Source organism: Haliotis rufescens, unplaced genomic scaffold (genome assembly GCF_023055435.1).
Source record: "Haliotis rufescens isolate VD_foot unplaced genomic scaffold, xgHalRufe1.0.p SCAF_7, whole genome shotgun sequence".
In the NCBI taxonomy this organism is placed as follows: Eukaryota; Metazoa; Mollusca; class Gastropoda; order Lepetellida; family Haliotidae; genus Haliotis; species Haliotis rufescens.
Window position 1 is genome coordinate 7,162,604 of NW_025964361.1, and position 21,112 is coordinate 7,183,715.

Genomic DNA, 21,112 nt, shown 5'->3' on the forward strand with positions numbered 1-21,112 from the left:
AACCTTGGAAACTCAAAACTTTTAAACTCGCATAACATCTCTGAAGCCGGGACATAAGTGCAGATATGAATATTTAAATGTTTAAGGTATGTGCGCGAAGAATGGGAAATGGCCAGAAATAATGTCTCTGTTTTGACTTTTAGTTCGGAAACAATTCTGAACACTGTTGTACCGATTTGGTGAGACACGATATAAATAACGATACCTTATTTCCTTGACAGGTTTCCGTAGTTTCCAGCAGATATATCAACGCACCCAAATCTAACACTGTAATGATAGGAGCGTCTAGTGTACGAGTTTCAGTCGAAGAACAAGGGTGCGGCAACGCGTGTGGTAGGAGTGTTGTTTCCCTGTCAGTGCCATACAGCTACTCCATAACCTTCTTTTCCACAAGAACCAAGGTCCATAGAAGCAAGAGTGACTCATTCCATTCTCCAGGTGTCTGGGTTGTGGTTGTGTCAGCATTAGCGCCAGGATGACATTGCGGTTCCTAATACTCTGTGCAGGTAAAGCCGAGTGTCTTCGTCTTATTGAATTATGTTGAGGCAGTCTACAGAAACACAAATTTGCAAGGACATTCACTTACAATATTCCAAACTATATTCACACCAGGAATGCTTATACTCTGTGAATTAGTTATACTATATACAAGACATCATATTTTCTCCCTGTCACCTACTTTTTGCAACCAACATACGCCATACAGAATCTGCTTGCGAAACATTTAATACTAAAGACACAATCGTCATTCCACATACCATCAACATACTATAGAAAATCTGAATTCTACATTCCATCAATACGCCACACACAATCGCCATTCCACAAACTGTCAACATACTATAGATAATCTGCGTTCTACATTCCATCAATACACCACACACAATCGCCATTCCACAAACTGTCAACATACTATAGAGAATCTGCATTCTACATTCCATCAATACACCACACACAATCGCCATTCCACAAAACGTCAACATACTATAGAGAATCTGAATTCTACATTCCATCAATACACCACACACAATCGCCATTCAACAAACTGTCAACATACTATAGAGAATCTGCATTCTACATTCCATCAATACACCACACACAATCGCCATTCCACAAACCGTCAACATACTACAGAGAATCTGCATTCTACATTCCATCAATACACCACACACAATCGCCATTCAACAAACCGTCAACATACTATGGAGAATCTGCATTTTACATTCCATCAACACACAATCGCTATTCCACAAACTATCAATATACCAAAAAAGAATCATCGTTCTATCAACAAACAACACACAATCAGCATTCCACATACCATTGACGTACCTTACAGAATGGCCATTCCAAATTCTATCAACTTGCAATCGACACACCAATCACAATCGGCGTTTACATACCATCAACATACCATACAGAATCGACATTATCCATGCGATCTACACACCAATCACAGTCGCCAGTTTACAAACCATCCCCATACCATACAGAATCGACATTATCCATGACATCAACACACCAATCACAATCGCCAGTTTACATACCATCAACATAACATACAGAATCGACATTATCCATGACATCAACACACCACACACAATCGCCAGTTTACATACCATCAACATACCATACAGAATCGACATTATCCATGACATCAACACACCAATCACAATCGCCAGTTTACATACCATCAACATAACATACAGAATCGACATTATCCATGTCATCAACACACCACACACAATCGGCATTCCACCTCCTATCAACACACTATACAGAATCGGCATCATACATACTATCAACCCTCCAAATACGGCATTCATATTCCATCAACTCACCAAACACAATCAGTATTTTACACATCATCAACATTCAACACACGATTAGCAAACGTCATGCTTTCAACATGCAACACACAACCGACAAGCTTCGTTCCACCAACATTCTGCATACCATCTTCATGGACTCAAACTACAAAGGTCCATGTTTCAGTGCTCTGTGTGTACGCGGCGTCAGCAGAGGCCAGTGCAGCACCCTTGACATGCGGAACATGCAGAGAGGGTAAGGGACTGATACTCACCTTCTCTACTCCAGCTTAGTTGCAGGTATACTTGGACACAGGCATAAAGAGCGACCATGTCCACTCCATGTCCCTCCGTTATAACTGATATGAAATGAATTGTATCGAACTGACAAATTATGTAATTATTCTAATTATGAATAGGAATGTAACATTTGATCGAGTTATCGTTGCATTACAACTTTCGATTACCCAATGCCAACACATCGATGTCAAATCTAAGTTTCAACAGGTGATATCGATGTCTAACTACACCATCGATAGTATCGACAGAACATAAACAATATATACATATAATCATGATCCTTTCCATTTGTTTTGATCCAGACTACATATTGCTTGAGGAAAGTGCTTATTCATTTAAAAAATGTTCATAAATGAGGCCAATAATAGGTGGTACCTTCCTTAAAACAGTTTCTCGTGCAACCTACTTGGACTTGGCGGGCGTGCTAGGCGCTGGCTTTCACTTCAGAGTCATCCTCCTTTTGAATGACTTAATAAAACCTGCTTGGAAAGCCAACTGTCGCCAGCCTCGTCTCCTTGAAACGATCAATAATCTCTTCATATGGTTATATTTGATTTTATATGGAAGCGGACTTGGCCGAGTCGTCCTAGGAGCCGCAATTCGCAATGCAGAGTTGTGTCCCTGAGGCGTAACCTATGATCAAGGGTTCGAATCCCGGTTTACCAGATTATGTTTTAGGTTATCAGGAACATGCATATGCCCGTGCTCGTGGTTTCAGCAGCGTGGAAAACGGCAAAGACTTCCCTGCATACCAAACTAACAGCATGTGACCGAATTTTTTTCAGCCCGGCTCAATGAAAACTTTCCAAAGTATTTGTGTTACGACATTGACAATAGATATTCAAGTGAGTAGGCACATTTAATTCATCAACTCGTTTTCATTATTACCATATTCTTACATTCTGCCATAACAAATAAAGTAAATAACTTGAATAGTATTGAAATGAGTGTAACATAAAGTATTCCTTTTGGAATATCTATAGATCTAATTAACTTACATTTTCACATTTTATAATAATTTGGTTAGAATGATTGTTATTTTTGTATTGTAAAGTGAACTATATGTATGATCCATAATTTTATGGAGTTACATTTGACAATGATCATGTCATCCTTTACTACCTAGTATTTATAAAGACATACATTTATCTATAAAACGTTCTTCATTGTTTGTATTCGGATGTACTTCTTACTTGGTCATCCTAACTGAAGATCGAGAAGGGGGAGCCCTGAAACTTCCTTGCAAGCAACAAAGAACCTGTTATTCATAACAGTGCCATGTCCTAAATGTTCAATCAAACAATGAAAAGAGTGCTATACAATGTACATGACGGTTCCGTGTCCTAATAAGTCTTTACAAACAATATATACGTGTTACCATAACGGTTCCGTGTCCTGAAACGTGCTAACAAACAATATAAACGTGTTATCAATAACGTTACCGTGTCCTGAGACGTCCTTACAAACAATATAAACGTGTTATCAATAACGGTATCGTGTCCTGAAACTTCCTTACAAACAATATAAACATGTTATCGATAACGGTTCCGTGTCCTGAGACGTCCTTACAGATAATATAAACGTGTTGTCAATAACGTTACCGTGTCCTGAGACGTCCTTACAGATAATATAAACGTGTTATCAATAACGTTACCGTGTCCTGAGACGTCCTTACAAACAATATAAACGTGTTATCGATAACGTTACCGTGTCCTGAGACGTCCTTACAAACAATATAAACCTGTTATCGATAACGTTACCGTGCCCTGAGACGTCCTTACAAACAATATAAACGTGTTATCGATAACGGTCCCGTGTCCTGAGACGTCCTTACAAACAATATAAACGTATTATCAATAACGGTTCTGTGTCCTGAGACGTCCTTGCAAACAATATAAACATGTTATCGATAACAGTTCCGTGTCCTGAGACGTCCTTACAAACAATGGAAAAAAGAGTTATTTATAACAGTGCCAGGCCTGAAACGTACTCTTTTCATAACAGTGTCAAGTCCTGAAACGTTAACACAAACAATGAAAAAATGTCACACATAACGGTTCCATGTCCTGTTTGTTTATTTCTTGTTTAAAGCCAAACTCAGCAATATTCCAGCTATATCACGGCGGTCTGTAAATAATCGAGTTTGGACCAGACAATTCAGCGATTGATATCATGAGCATTGAACTACGCAATTGGGATACAATGACATGCATCAACCACTCGATCCTGTTAGTCGCCTCTTACGACAAGCATGGCGCCTTTTAAGGCAAGCATGGGTTGCTGAAGACCTGTTTAACCCGCTTCTTCACGGGTCGCACCATGTCCTGAAACGTCATTACAAACAATATAAACATGTTATCCATAACAGTGCATGTTTTTAAACATCGTTACAAAGGATGAATAGAAGCATAAAAGATCCTTTCCATAAACATGAGAAATCTCTGCTTAAAGAAGAGTCCGTTTTACGATTCTGACTGTACCATACGCAAGACATCAATAGTATGTTAGTACAAGTAGTACAACTGCTAGCCAGGTTTGTGACCAGATCAGCTTCGCTACATTCTAAAATGATGTAATTACCCCTTCTATTGCCATTGTTGTACTAAAGTAAATTGTTAGTCATGGCAATGTTGCAATATGGTTAAAAGGGTTGAGAATCATATTTTAACGTTATCGAGCTGGGTTTCGAATAAGAATATAGGCCCCAATGACCTCATGCTCAGTGACTTGGTTGATTGACTTGGTTGATTGACTTGGTTGATTGCATGTTATTGTATCTCAATTTCGGTGGTCGATACTTATGATGTAAATCACTGGATTATCCGGTCCAAACTCGATAATTTACATATCGCCGTCATATAACTAGAATATTGCTGAGTGTGGCGTTACAAAACAATCTTATAGCGTTTAAAATCTTTCAGCACTTCGTCAACGGATGTATGTCCTGAGCTCAACAAATCAATTTGAGGGTAGGTAGACCTCACACAATATACTGATTGTGAAAACATTCATATCGGCAGACACTAGCTCGAATAAATGATACCTTTCATATGAACTGATGACAAAGATACCGATGTGTAAGGGGAAAACATTGCTGACCTGGTGACCACTGAATGTTTGGGCACATATTCAGTGCTGAGACCGAAAGTTATATGTGAGCACATCCTCAAGAACCTAGGGTATAATATCTCCATTCGTTATGATAAAAACCTTGGACCCATTCGCTACCAGTTTCGTTTGGGAAGTTTAGTCATCAGTCCATACTGCTTGAATGAGTGAGTATGGTTTTACACCACTTTTAGCAATATTTCAGCAATTTCACGACGTGGGACACCTGAAAATGGGCTTCACACATTGTCCCATATGGGGAATCGAACCCGGGTCTTCGGCGTGACGAGCCAACGCTTTAACCACTAGGCTACCCCACGGCCCTTCTGCTTTTTAGTATTTTTGGCACAAAATATCTCTCGCAGATGAAAGTTTACATGGATGATTTCTTTTATCGGACTCAAATAAGCTGTCATTGCTGTACAGGTTTTTTGTGTGAAATATAACACACTGAATATGATCGAGGATCCTGTAAGCCCCGAAACATGTTTTTTTTGTCTTCTTGCAGCTATATCGAGAGTTTTGGTGAAAGCTTACAAAGAAGTGCACAAGTGCCAAAGTAAGTTGTCATGCCAACATTAGCAGCATTAGCAGATAGGGATATTTAACACTATGATTCGGGCCAGTGTGGTAGACGAACTACGTGATTGTGAGTTTTTAATTCACAAAACGTTTTTCTGGATCGTTAGACATTGAAACAATTAAACTTAGCAGCCTTTTCAGTTCCCATTCACCTATTACAACAGGTTAGACTGAGATAATTTATAACAGAAGCAGTAAATAATGATCTGTTATCACATTGCAGAATGTGTGAGCTTAAGGCCACGTTGTTCAAGCTAGCTTATATGTCAGTGGCCGTAGAATGCACAACATTGTAAGACGGTCTTGTGAGACCAAAACCATCCTACAAGAGTCTTGTAATAAGGACTTCTTAACTACCAAATCTACCTATGAGGAAACGTCCTTAGGCACACTTGGTGGATCAATTACTTCTTTTGTCGTTGACCTCTTTCGTTTTCAATGACACTCAACACACAATCATGATGCGGCCAGAGCTCGAACCACCGACCTTGGGCATTAGGTGGTGACCATCTACTGATTTTGAATTGTAGCGGATGTATGCGCCTACACGTTGCTGTTCCAAGAAAAACTTCCATTTGTATTTGCCAACGTCACCAACAAGGAGGAAATGGAGATCCTATGTAAGTTTACATTGAAGAATGTCTGTTGCCTTCCACTGAAGTAAGTCCTTGTTGTGTTGATTGAATTATATTGGCTTCCACTGTAGTAAGTCCTTGTTGTGTTGATTGATTTATGTTGCCTTCCACTGAAGTAAGTCCTTGTTGTGTTGATTGAATTATATTGGCTTCCACTGTAGTAAGTCCTTGTTGTGTTGATTGATTTATGTTGCCTTCCACTGAAGTAAGTCCTTGTTGTGTTGATTGAATTATATTGGCTTCCACTGTAGTAAGTCCTTGTTGTGTTGATTGATTTATGTTGGCTTCCACTGTAGTAAGTCCTTGTTGTGTTGATTGATTTATGTTGGCTTCCACTGTAGTAAGTCCTTGTTGTGTTGATTGATTTATGTTGGCTTCCACTGTAGTAAGTCCTTGTGTTGATTGATTTATGTTGGCTTCCACTGTAGTAAGTCCTTGTTGTGTTGATTGAATTATGTTGCCTTCCACTGAAGTAAGTCCTTGCTGTGTTGATTGAATAATCTGCCTTCCAAAGTAGAAAGTCTTTGTTGTGCTGAAAGATGTTTGTTTTTTGTTGAAAGCCGCACTCAGCAATATTCCAGTTATGTGACTGCGGTCTGTAAATAATCGAGTCTGGACCAGACAACCCAGTAATTGACAACACGAGCATCGATATTCTCAATAGGGATACGATGACATGCATGAACATGCATGGGGTGCTGTAGATCAATTCTAACACGGATCTTCACAGGTCTGTTGATGGATGTATATTGCCTTCCACTGCAGTAAATCTGTATTGTGTTGATGGATGCATATTGCCTTCCACTGCAGTAAATCTGTGTTGTGTTGATGGATGTATATTGCCTTCCACTGCAGTAAATCGGTGTTGTGTTGATGGATGTATATTGCCTTCCACTGCAGTAAGTCTGTGTTGTGTTGATGGATGTATATTGCCTTCCACTGCAGTAAGTCTGTGTTGTGTTGATGGATGTATATTGCCTTCCACTGCAGTAAGTCTGTGTTGTGTTGATGGATGTATATTGCCTTCCACTGCAGTAAATCTGTGTTGTGTTGATGGATGTATATTGCCTTCCACTGCAGTAAATCTGTGTTGTGTTGATGGATGTATATTGCCTTCCACTGCAGTAAATCTGTGTTGTGTTGATTGATGTATATTGCCTTCCACTGCAGTAAATCGGTGTTGTGTTGATGGATGTATATTGCCTTCCACTGCAGTAAGTCTGTGTTGTGTTGATGGATGTATATTGCCTTCCACTGCAGTAAATCTGTGTTGTGTTGATGGATGTATATTGCCTTCCACTGTAGTAAGCCTTTGTTGTGTCGGTGAATATCTGTTGTCTTCACTTTATTATATTTTTTGTTGTATTCATGAATGCCTGTTACCTTCCACTGTAGAATGGCGTCGTGGTATCGGAGAAAGTCTGTGTGTGATACGTGGATATACTGTGGAAAGAGGCATAAAACACAACTCATTTACAACTAAATACTTGATCTTTTCAGGTTTGTCTTACCATAATGCATTCTGCAAGCATTACTTCAACAGTGACAAGCGGGACGCAAGCTCCGATGGTGCGTATATTTGTATGTAAACGTCGTAACTCGGTCCATACTGAACATGTTTTTTGGTAAACGTCGTAGCTCTGTTCAAGCTGAACATTTCAAATAGTGAACATTGAAGCTCTGTCTATACTAACCTTGTCTATTAGTAAAGGTACAAGCTTTCTCCATGCTGAACTTGTCTATTTATAAACTTCGTAACACACACACACACACACACACACACACACACACACACACACACACACACACACACACACACACACACACACACACAAATAGTTTTGTCCATCAGTTACCTTTTCGTAATTCAGCTGCTTAATCGTGATATTACGTAAAGTAACGCTTAACACCTAATCAATGTTCATTTCATTACTTCATTTTCTATTGTGCAGTGAAGGAGATAATTGCGTTTGTCAGTGGACACCCCCCCGAATGTTTACAGAGCATGATAGACTATCATATCCGTAAGTGATTGTTTTAGCTTGCCCTCTTTGAACTAATGGTACACGAGTGCCTAAGTCTTCAAAGACTTTGCAATCCACTGTGAGTTACGTCCCTTAGGTGTTCCTGGAGCCTATGGGTTCGGACCTCGGTTAACCCTGATTATGTGTCTAGGTTTGTCAACACCATGTCCTTGTTCGAACCTTTCACCAAACCTGTATCACCTCGGGCTTCTTCCTTTATGAAGATGGACCGTGAAGATTCCGGGGTAGAATAGGTCTTCAGCAACCCATGCCTGCCGTAAAAGGTGACTATGCTTGTCGTAAGAGGCGACTAACGGGATCGGGTGGTCAGGCTCGCTGACCTGGTTGATGCATGTCATCGATCCCAATTGCGTGGATCGATGCTCATGATATTAATCACTGGATTGTCTGGTTCAGACTCGATTATTTACAGACCGCCGTCATATAGCTGGAATATGGCTGAGTGCGGCGTTAAACAACAAACCAACCAATTTATAAAGATGCAAGACGTAACTAAAACCCTGTCCAAAGTGGCATCTGACCAACCTCCCTCACTAACACACTTTTACCCTGGCCTCATCACTGTGGTGCTCGTCACGTCGAAAGCCTGGAATCGATTCCTGACGTGGGTATATTACGTGAAGCCAAGTCTTGGTGTCACCAACCAGAACATGGCTGTCTATATTGCTACACTGTAACCATACTTACTCACTCATTAATTTGTAGTGGAAACCTATTTTCACGGATGATCTTAAGTTCAAGGATATATTTAGTTTCAATATTATATGAAATTGAATATGAAATTGACCTTGACCTGTTACAGTATCTTCAATAGCCGTGCAGAACTAGCCATTGAATGTGAATCATTAGAAATGTTTGTTTGTTTGTTGTTTTACGCCGCACTGAGAAATATTACAGCTAATTGACGCCGGTCTGTAAATAATCGAGTCTGAATCAGACAATCCAGTGATTGACATCATGAGCATCAGTCCACGCAATTGGGATACGATGACATGCATCGACCAAGTCGGCGAGTCTGACCACCCGATCCCGTTAGTCGCCTCTTACGACAAGCATGGGTTGCTGAAGAACAATTCTAAACCGTCTCTTCACGGGTAATTACAGATGTAATGAATGTTTAGGCACACTGAAGTTTTTTTTATACAGCCTCCTCAGGGGCAATAATCATGTCAGGATTGTTTTGTGCCCGAGACGAAACCCTATAGAATAAATATGATACTTTGCATTCCTAGCCGAAGTGCTTGCAAACATGCAGTTTACCCCGCCACCGACGTATACAACAAAACCAACAGAACATACAACAGACAATGGTCACTCGACATTAGGGTCCTCTTCAGCAACGCCTCGCACACCAACATCAACAGCTAAAGCGACAGATGCGGTAACGTCAAATACACCAACAGCAAAAGCGACAGATGCGGTAACGTCGAATACACCAACAGCAAAAGCGACAGTTACGGTAACGTCGAATACACCAACAGCAAAAGCGACGGTTACGTTAACGTCGAATACACCAACAGCAAAAGCGACAGATACTGTAACCTCGAATACACCAACAGCAAAAGCGACAGATGCGGTAACGTCGAATACACCAACAGCAAAAGCGACAGATGCGGTAACGTCGAATACACCAACAGCAGCCAAAACAACACCGACACCTCAATCACGTATGTATACCAACTTTCATCAAAGATCACAGAATTTGCTATCATTTTGTAATCTGAAAACAATTCAAAAGCCATTGTACTCTACTTTCTACCATTTGGTATCGCAACAAATGAGCTCATGTTGTCCTACTAATCGTCTAAATGGTCTTTTATTACTATGGTAACTAGTCTCCCAAACTCCCAAACTCCTTTCCCCAAACTCCAATCATCATTTGAATAACTGTGTCATTATCTTCCCAAACAATCAGTTACCATCGAAACTATTATCCTATAGCTTTCCCAAACCACCTTTCACTGTAAGTACTGCCCATATTTTCGACTACCGTCCGTTTGCTGTAAAAACGTACCGATGAAATGCAAAATAGATTTAAATCCGAAAGCAACAATTCATCTTAAATGGCATGAAAGTTATCCATGTGGCCATACCAACTCGTCACCATAATTTCAGACATTGTCATGAAGTAGAGAAAAAGTTGCTTAAAAACTATCATGTCATTGTTGGCGGTTTAATGCCTGGTGTTACAATGGGGTCTGTGCAATTAGCGTAACAGCTGAAGGGCATCATAGAACACAGGGATAGTCTCAAAACTTTTATTCTGAAATATTTTCATTATCACTGTCACCGTTACTGTCAACTGAGATAATAATTTGATTGACAGTTGCATGATCTAAACCATCTCTTCACAATATGAAGCTATAATTCCGGTCTCAACTTTGTCAGTGCACCCACCTCCGACTTACAATAATCATAAACGTGAATACCGAGGTTTTCACATCATCTGTGAATTTCATCATGTACCGTATTGTAATGATATATTGAGTTCGTTCTGTTTATTTTATTATTTGCATTTGAAATTAGCTGAATAACAATACCAAGAACATCACTAACACTGCTTTGAGAATATTTTACACCTTCTCATTGTATATTCCGTTTAATAACTACAAAAGAAAGGTATGCTTCTGATTTAGATTATGTAATTTGGCAAGATTATATGTAGGATAAAACACGTCCGAGGGATGTTATGGAAAGGGTTTTAAATATCATAACAACCCGAGGGGAAGTGTTTTATCTTACTTATAAATCGATTTTGAACCTTAAAAATTATCCCCAAACTAAATTTCAACCCATTATAAGTGTACAATAAAGCACGTCCAAGGGTTCTTATCACATTTAAAACACACAAGGATAACGGTTTTAGATATCATAAAAACCCGAGGGGAAGCGTTTTATCTAACTTATGAACCGAAAAAAGAAACTTAAAACAACATTTATCAACATTATCTGTTGCTGGCGTACGGATCTTGAAAAAAGGACATTCTAAAAAGCAGTGCGGCTTATCAACACACATCAATATGAAGGTTGCGAGTTCAATCCTCGGGAATATAAAGAAAATATTTGTCATTTGATTTTACATTTCATTACATGTTACAATCTGAACGGAAGTTATATTAATAAAATACCCAGGACACCATATAAAATCCCTGGGATATTATAACACTTGAATATCCTATAAAATCCCGGGAACATTACAACGTCCATGTTTATGAGATTTAACCCGACTGGAGAACAATAGGATGACGTCACCAGAGGTTTATAACACAGGAGAAGAGAGTAGTAGTTTGACCCAACACGGGCGAATTTCGGGGGCGAATTTAGGTCTGTTCAGTTTACAATGCAGACCCCCTTGTAACAACAGACATTGAACCACCAACAAATACATGATTCTTTGTTAAACATCTTTTTCTACCCCTCATGACAATGTCTGAAATTATGGTGGCGAGTTGGTATGGACAGATAAATAACTTTCATGCCATTTAATGTTATTGTTGCTTTCGGATATATAATTATTTATTTTGCATTTCATCGGTACGATTTTGCAGCAAACGGTCTCTAACCTGACCACAGTTTCAACATCTGACAGATATTTAAAAAAACATGGTGTCGGTTTCAGTAACGTGTGCTACATGTACCGACCTTGTCTCATGTACATTCGCGCCGACGGAAATAACCTGTGGACCAGGGGACCTTTGCATGACAACTGTCATTGACTCCTTGGCAGGAAGCAGAAATGTGATGAAGGGGTGAGTGTAATGATGGCTATGAGTCTTGGGTAGTGATGAAGGGAGTCAGATGTCCTCGGTTAACTGTGTCATGGATCAATCACGTGGCCATGCCACGCGTCTGACGTCTTGATGACGTCTTGGTGACGCAAGGAATGACGTCTGTCAGGAAGTCTTGGATAGGGATGGGTGAGTGACTTTGTACAGTATTTCAGTTATAACATAGCACATAACGTGGGAGAAAGGCCCGCGTTGATGCAGGTCTTAGACAATTACTTCTTTGGGGAAAGCTGGAGAAATACCTAGAAACATGATCAGGGCTAATCAGAGATTCGAACCCACGATCATATGTTTCTGTCACGCCTAGATCGCTTCCGATGGTGTAGTGGATAGAGCGTCTGTCCGGCGAGCGGAAGATCGTGGGTTAATAGGTGGTACTTGTTGTTACCCTGACTGGCGCTCGGCATTAAGGGGTTAAAACAAGGACTGGTCGGCTCGGAGTCAGTGTACTGTGTCTGAGTAGGGTATTCATGTTAAACTGCGGCATGGTATCTCCGTTGGTTAGCACCATAGAATCCAAATTAGTCTGGACTAGTACAAGGAGCACACACTCACACACACACGTATATGCACGTCGCAATATAAATGTTACAATCTTGAACGTGACGTTAAACCCCACTTCACCTCGCCTTCTGTCACACCCAAAGGCCGCAACTATGTACAGGGAATTTCCCATCGCTTGTGCCTGTAATATCTAGTATAGTATTTTTTATGAGGTGTATTTAAGAGTTGACGTGTAACATCCTGATCAGAATATATATATTATGTTTTCTTGTTTGTTTGTTTGTTTGTTTGTTTGTTTTTGTTTTGTTTGTTTGTTGTTTAATGCCGCACTCAGCAATATTCCAGCTATATGACGGCGGTCTGTAAATAATCGAGTCTGGACCAGACAATCCAATGATTGACATCATGAGCATCGATCCACGCAATCGGGACACGATGGCATGCATCAACCAAGTCAGCGAGCCTGACCACCCGATCCCGATAGTCGCCTCTTACGACAAGCATAGTCGCCTTTTACGACAGGCATGGGTTGCTGAAGACATATTCTACCCCGGTTCTTCAGGGGTCTCGGATGATCGTGTTTGTTTGTCCACCCGCCCGAACCACTTACAACAGATGAAGAATGTGGTCGACGCCATGGTGTTGTCTTCAGGCGGTTGCCTATCCGGGTTCGATTCCCCACCTGTATGACGTCATTACCGCTGTTTTGGCGGATAGTCGAGACTGTTTATTCTCTTGCGTTGGCGTTTTATATTATATTTGTTGTTGTTGTTATGAATGTTGCTCAAATTCAGCGTTAAACCAAACCCATCCACCGTTTTGTATTCAGGTGCAAAAGCGTGAACTGGTGTGGCAGTAACTGGTGGTCGCAGACGAGCGATGTAAGCACGTGCCTCGATGTGGATACCAACCTCCACAACTTTGACCAGAAGTGCATGTATTGCTGTGAGAAGGACAAGTGTAACGCTGGGTCTACGCTCGTGCCAACGAATCTGTACAGGCCTAAACACTAATCTCGGTCACACGTCACAGTCACGTGTCTGGGATACCAGCCTCGCTCTCATTCATTGTAGATTATCATAGTCAACGTGTCAACTGTCATACGTGAAAATATTATTGGTGGGGAAATCAGTGTTGTTATTGCCTTTCAACAAAATCAGTAAATGCGCTGTCATGTGACTAGATTTCTGGTCCATCACGTGATTGGTTTGTTTACATGCCGCCATTATATATATGGCGGGAGTACTGCAGTGTGTTGCCAGGCAACAAACACATATTTTTTTAGGCAAAGTGTCTCCGTGGCGAGTGCTACCGGTGTTACATTCTCCCCAAACACATGGTGTCGTTACTGCTTTTCACCAATTGAGACTCATGCAAGATACATTACGGCCAGCTTGGTGGTTTGTTTGCCGCACTCAGCAATATTCCAGCTATATTACGAGTAAATAATCGAGTCTGAACCAGACAGACTGGTATCATGAGCATCGATCCATGCAATAGGGATACGATGAAATGCCTCAATCAAGTCAGCGAGCCTGACCATCGCCCCTTTCGACAAGCATGGGTTGCTGAAGACCAATTCAAACCTGAATTAGCAGTGAGTGAGTTGGGTTTAACGCCGCTTTTAACAGTATTCCAGTTATATCGCGGCGTGTCAGCTTAATGTGAGAGGAAAGCCCGAAGTGATGCAGGTCTAAGACGTTTACCACTTCGGTGAAACCCACGAGCACGGGTATGGTGCTGACAAACCTGGAAATATAATCGGGGCGAACCGGGATTCGAACCCACAATCATAGGTTTCTAGCGACGCAACTCTGCACAGCGCATCGCGGTGCCTAAGAGGACTGGGCCACCCGTGCCCCCTCTTGGTCGTAATTCCCATCATACATCATTCAGTAAGGGTGCGGTCGGGTAGCCTAGTGGTTAAAGCGTTCGCTCGTCACGCCGAAGACCCGGGTTCGATTCCCGACATGGGCTCAAAGCGGCGTTAAATCAAACTCACTCACTCACTCATTCGGTATGCTCGATCATGCATGAAAAGTCCAAAGTGACGCAGTGTATCACTATCAAGAACGAGTATATGAGTTTGACAGACCAAGCTTCTTACAATGGTCAGCATGTATATTTCATACCTCATATAGGCAAAACTATTACGTGCCACGCATCACACAAAAGGGACAATTTGAATTTGAATATTTATTTTGCATTAACAAATGGATAAAAATAATTTTCTGACATGATTATAGAAAGGCCAGAGACATAAATAATGTTATTGCGTCTCTCACGGTTCTATTGTTAAACATGTAATGGTTATTCTTCACACATACGGTAAGGAGAATTATTCTCCTCTGATAAATGTATACAAGAGAAGTAACACAATAACTTCTTATGTATAGGTCTCTAGAAAATAAATCATTTGACAAGAATAATTTGGCACAGGAGACACCAACAAACACGATGAAGGCCACGTCAAATTGATGACTTATTTGTTGAGGCCGGTATACATAAACCGCCGGCCAAAAGAAAGTATACACCCATGTTGCATGGTGGCTAAAAATGAACAAACAAGAAATGGTTATTCGGTGGTGATGTATTTGATACGGGTATCATAGTTGTGCTTTGGATCTTAAGTTGGCAGTGTTTACACCAAATAATGTTTTGATAACGTTTGTAATTTGGGGTCAAATCTAAATTTCAAGTGTACTTTCTTCTACCCGGATGGAGGTGACAGGTCGATATGACCAGAGACCACAGCTGTATCCAATCCAAGATCAAGATTCGTTGATCCGGATATGGTTAATCTTGACAATTTCACTTGCAACGTTAGCAGCCGGATAAAAGCGTTTTTACTCTAGTCTTCTCGTATATTATCAAAATGAAAAATGTCCATGCGTCGAGGTCATGAATTTGATGTGGCTTCAAAAAAAACTATAACACGTCTATGTGTGGATATTGGGGACCGACCTTTTCATATTCTTATGGGGATAAGGTTTGCAATGAGGATGGGGTTGGGGATGGGGATGGGGATGGGGATGGGGATGGGGATGGAGATGGGTTTGGAATAAGGATGGGGTTAGGGTTGTGGTTAGGGTTGGGATTAGGGATGTGGATGGGGTTAGGGCTGGGGTTAGGGCTGGGGTTAGGGATGGGGATGGGGTTGGGGTTAGGGATGGGGTTAGGGTTAGGAATGGGGATGGGGGTTAGAGATGGGTTAGGAATGGGGATTGGGTTAGGGATGGGTTTGGGGATGGGGTTAGGCTTAGGAATGGGGATTATTTTCACTCACAACACATCTTTGAACCTGTAATTTGGGTGTAAATTCACACGCTAAACAATCGAAAAAATATCCAGCACTCCCCCGAATATAACATGGTCGGTCCCTTTATAGGAAGACGGTGCTCATCATATCATTCATCAGGATCAAGTGAGCACGGTCGCCGGAATGTCTGTCCGACTTCTCTTATCCATTTGTTGGCAACTGAAACAATCAACAGAGATTGTGCGTGTTTTGAAGAACGTACATTCTCATGAAGGAATCAGTCCCCTCTCCCCCCCCCCCCCCCCCCCACCCCATTAGAAACTATATTAGCTTTACTTTAATCATGTTAACAAAAACATGTTCACCCCAATTTATACTGGTAAGGAAATAATCATATGCCCATTTTACTCCACTTATCATAAATAAGTGTAATTACTTCACTTGTCCTCGATAAATAACTGTACTTACTCCATTGATCCCCAATCAATACATGAACTTACTCCACTTATCCCCGATCAATAATGTACATACTCCTCTTACCCCGATAACTAAAACTAATGCACTTACACCGATAACTGAATGTACTTACTCCACTTGTCTCCACTAAATAAGTGTACTTACTCTACTTATCCCCAATCAATACATGAACGTACTCCACTTATCCCCGATAAGTATGTGTACATATTTCACTTACCCCCGATAAATAAGTGTACTTACTTCACTTGTCACCGATACATAAGTGTATTTACTCTACTTGTCCCCGATAAATAAGTGTACTTACTCCATTGATCCACAATCAATATATGTACTTACTTCGCTTATCCCCGATAAATAAGTGTACTTATTCCACTTGTCCCCGATAAATAAGTGTACTTACTTCACTTGTCACCGATACATAAGTGTATTTACTCTACTTGTCCCCGATAAATAAGTGTACTTACTCCATTGATCCACAATCAATATATGTACTTACTTCGCTTATCCCCGATAAATAAGTGTACTTATTCCACTTGTCCCCGATAAATAAGTGTACTTACTCCACTTGTCCCCGATAAATAAGTGTACTTACTTCGCTTATCCCCAATAAATAAGTGTACTTACTCCACTTGTCCCCGATAAATAAGTGTATTTACTCCACTTGTCTCCACTAAATAAGTGCACTTACTCTACTTATCCCCAATCAATACATGAACGTACTCCACTTATCCCTGATAAGTATATGTACGTATTTCACTTAACCCCGATGATTAAGTGTACTTACTTCACTTGTCACCGATAAATAAGTGTATTTACTTCACTTGTTCCCGATAAATAAGTGTACTTACTCCATTGATTCCCAATCTATATATCGACTTACTCCACTTATCCCCACTAAATAAGTGTACTGACTTACTCCACGTATCCCCGATCAATATATGTACGTACTCCTTTTACCCGATAACTAAATGTACTTACTCCACAATTCCCCGATAACTAAATGTACTTACTCCACAATTCCCCGATAACTAAATGTACTTACTCCACAATTCCCCGATAACTAAATGTACTTACTCCACTATTCCCCGATAACTAAATGTACTTACTCCACTATTCCCCGATAACTAAATGTACTTACTCCACTATTCCCCGATAACTAAATGTACTTACTCCACTATTCCCCGATAACTAAATGTACTTACTCCACTATTCCCCGATAACTAAATGTACTTACTCCACTTATCCCCGATAAGAACCGGGCATCCGGCGTGTATAGTCCTCAGATCCGGTTTACCGTTCCGGTGCAGGTTATACCAGAACGCCGCTGCGCCCTGCGGAAAATACTGGCACGTTAATCTAACCCTGGCATAGAATTTGTGTTTGAGACAAAAAAAACAACACACCTTTAGCCAGCGCTTTAAGACATGATACAATTATTTTCTCCGAAAGGGGAAGTGGAGCACTTTATTTCTCAGAACATCTAGAATGGCCAGTGAAAAGTGTATTGTGTGAAAGTCTGTAGACAAATTATGTCTTCTCAACATTATCACGAGCAAATGACACCCCACACAATATCAACTGGTCGACCTCTATGGTTCCCTTGTTAATTCGCAAGAACGTCAAAGCGACAAGCAATCTTACTTAAAATCAGATCGGGAGAACGGGAGAATCTGGACGAATTCGGCTGGAGACGGCTGAATCGGGACGCTTCCTGAACAATATCTGATTGTTTGTGAATTTCCGCCACGAATCACAGGATCTTGATCAGACTTTTGACAAATTTGAATCGGGAATGGTCCTATCAAGGACAACAGTAAAAATCCTGAATGTGTTACTGAGCCCTAAACAAAGATCTGGGGACATTCCAACGACAGTAATGGCCTGTACGACTGACTCTCGCTTCAATAAGAGACACATTTGAACAGAAAATACGTTGCATAGTCGTTGGGAATTACTGCAAGCTGCTTTCTGATTGGTTAATGTCGACTTCTTGTTAGTCATTTTATTGGTCGGTCAATGTTCGCGGTAGGTCGTTCTGTCGTGACCTGTAATGGGATGTCCTCAGATCTTTGTTTAGCGTAGAAAGGCCTAAGATCTGATTTTAATGAGATTGGGGCAGGGGCACAGGTTTGTTACCTTGGTTACTGGAACACGTGTATTGATGAGAGGGAAGACCGTGGCTCCCCCTGCTGGTACGTCGCTCATCTGTACACAAAATACATAATAGTGACGGACATACATGCAGCTGCGATATCGTAGCAATATACTATCTCATGTACAAGGGTTGGTTTCAATAAACAATAACGATCTAATAGAGTTTGATGCTATTTTGAACTTTTTTTTTTCACATACCCAGATTATCGTAGACTTATTTATACTCCCTTGTTTCCAAATTACCTTTAAGTACGGTAGATGTTTTGCTTGAATATGTATTTTGTCAGCTGTAAACACCAAGGGGTCGAGGCTACCGTCTCGACCGCTGTTACTATTTGTATAGTATCGGTGAACAGATGTCGGCTAGTGAAGGGGGGCAGTACAAAGCTACTGTTTTTCAAGAATCCAACCATGTATCATAATCGGGGTGAATCTGGGATCCGATCCAGGATCAGTGTATCCTAGAATGGCTAAGGGACGCAACTCTGCTCAGAGACTTAGGACACAGTCCCAATTCCGTGACTAACGGCAGAAAAAAGCATATATGTCATAGTTGTTTTTCCATTCTAGAAAACCGTGGATGTGTGCCTTGAAATCACAAAACAGTCATCATATTTGCGAAATATCTATCTGCATGATGATTATATTTTTCACAGCGTCATCACCGCGATAAAGTAAGAGTTTATTAAGGATGAGACTTACATAGAACAGCCACGTAGCAAGCCGGTCACCAGAATGGCGGACTGACGGAGACTTTTCGTATCCCAGCTTCCGGTACATCCGCTGAAATACAACAGGTTGAGTAAATAAGTTTGTTTGTTGTTTAACGCCGCACTCAGCAATATTCCAGCTATATGACGGCAGTCTGAACAATAATCGAGTCTGGACCAGACAATCTAGTGATTGACATCATGAGCATCAATCCTCGCAATTGGGATACGATGGCATGCATCAACCAAGTCAGCGAGTCTGACCACCCGATCCCATCAGTCGCCTTTAACGACAAGCATCGTCGCCTTTTACGGCAAGCACAGGTTAGTGAAGACCTATTCTAACCCGGATCTTCACGGGTTGAGTAAAAAGGTAAGTGCTTCCTTTCACCGTTAGGTAGTATGTTATGATTGACATACACATTCATATCGTGGACCCTCGATTAGACTCTTTTTTTATCTTTTTTTTTAGAAAGAAATCTTTTGTCTGGATCGTGCTCAACAATAAACGTCAGTGCAGCTAAAGTATGTTTTACTTCTGTGAAAAAGAATTAACGTTAATGATATATTTGTGTTTGAACATTGACCTTATGTTATGACTGTTTTTCGAGTTGATGTCGGTCATATTGGTATTTACATATTTGTGCACGTTTATGAATGCATTGATGCTAGTTACCACTTTCACACATCTAAAATGGGATGTTCAGAAAATGAACATGCTTAAATTCCGCGTGTCCATCATAATGTTTAATGAGGTTAATCAGTACTAGTTTTAAAAGCGAAGTAGCATTTGTTCCAGAGTCAGATGGGACCCGATGTACAAAGTGTTCGTATCTTTACGACTGTCGTAACTCTATACTTACGACTGCCGTAGCGCTACGAACACTTTGTGAATCGCGACCCTTGGCAGTTTCATCATATAACAAATATGAACTTGATATGATGACAATAAGTTCACACGTGAGCAGAAACTGGTACTCTTTAGTCTAACATAGAATTACCACTGTCGTAGCGCTACGAAACCTTTGTGGATATTATTACAATGAATATAACCTGATATGCCATAACAAGTAGAACACGTGAACACAAACAGCCACTTACCACGGAGTCCTCGTGAGGTTCGTAGAGACCTCCCAGACCGTAGTTGACCACCTGCGCAGAAGGCAATAATGAACATGTATACGTGTGCGCACTGACCTTTACACTTGGAAACGGCAGCGTCAACAGAAGAGGTCAAGGCCTTACTGACAATCTTTTTTAAATATCTGTACAAACCATATGATAAGATCATGACTACGGTTCTATTGCCAGCAGACGAGCTGTTGTACTGATCACGCTACAAAAGGATCAATGTCAATATTCGCCGTCTATGGTCTTGACGTTAGATCCGGCGTAGAAAAGGTCTTCAGCAACCCATGCTTGCCGTAAAAGGCGGCGATGCTTGTCGTAAGAGGCAACTAACGGGATATGGTGGTAAGGCTCGCTGACTTGGTTAATGCATGTCATCATATCCAAATTGCGTGGATCGATGCCCATGATGTCAATCACTGGATTGTCTGGTCCAGATTCGAATTTTTACAGACGGCCGTCATACAGGTGGAATATTGCTGAGTGCGGCGTTAAACAACAAACAAACAAAACGTTAAGTCCTTCTTTAGCGATGCATTCAATGGCAGTAACGGAAAACTTTTTTGGATTTTTGTATTACTGATTTATGAATAATGCATTTTAATTCGTTGTTC

The 21,112-nt window shown here is 40.8% G+C and overlaps 2 protein-coding genes across 2 annotated transcripts in view; one reads left to right on the forward strand and one right to left on the reverse strand.

The window, feature by feature from the left end:
- Window positions 1–283: 283 nt before the first annotated feature.
- Window positions 284–13,898, forward strand: LOC124144493 (chitinase-like protein PB1E7.04c). Its single transcript, XM_046513915.2, has 11 exons — window positions 284–506; window positions 1,996–2,064; window positions 2,894–2,953; window positions 5,030–5,077; window positions 5,725–5,775; window positions 6,329–6,418; window positions 7,934–8,002; window positions 8,386–8,457; window positions 9,711–10,145; window positions 12,098–12,227; window positions 13,600–13,898. The coding sequence occupies exons 1-11, from the start codon at window positions 476–478 to the stop codon at window positions 13,781–13,783; spliced, it is 1,239 nt and encodes a 412-aa protein (XP_046369871.2). The 5' UTR covers window positions 284–475; the 3' UTR covers window positions 13,784–13,898.
- Window positions 13,899–15,930: 2,032 nt separating this feature from the next.
- The window catches only part of LOC124144492 (prolyl 4-hydroxylase subunit alpha-1-like), a 33,799-nt gene continuing 28,617 nt past the window's right edge, over window positions 15,931–21,112 (reverse strand). Inside the window, exons 9-13 of the mRNA XM_046513914.2 lie at window positions 20,472–20,522; window positions 19,363–19,443; window positions 18,643–18,711; window positions 17,741–17,837; window positions 15,931–16,248 (exon numbers count right to left, since the gene is read on the reverse strand). Of these exons, the coding sequence (XP_046369870.2) occupies window positions 16,178–16,248; window positions 17,741–17,837; window positions 18,643–18,711; window positions 19,363–19,443; window positions 20,472–20,522 (369 nt within the window). The 3' untranslated portion in view covers window positions 15,931–16,177. The remainder of the gene's footprint in view (window positions 16,249–17,740; window positions 17,838–18,642; window positions 18,712–19,362; window positions 19,444–20,471; window positions 20,523–21,112) is intronic.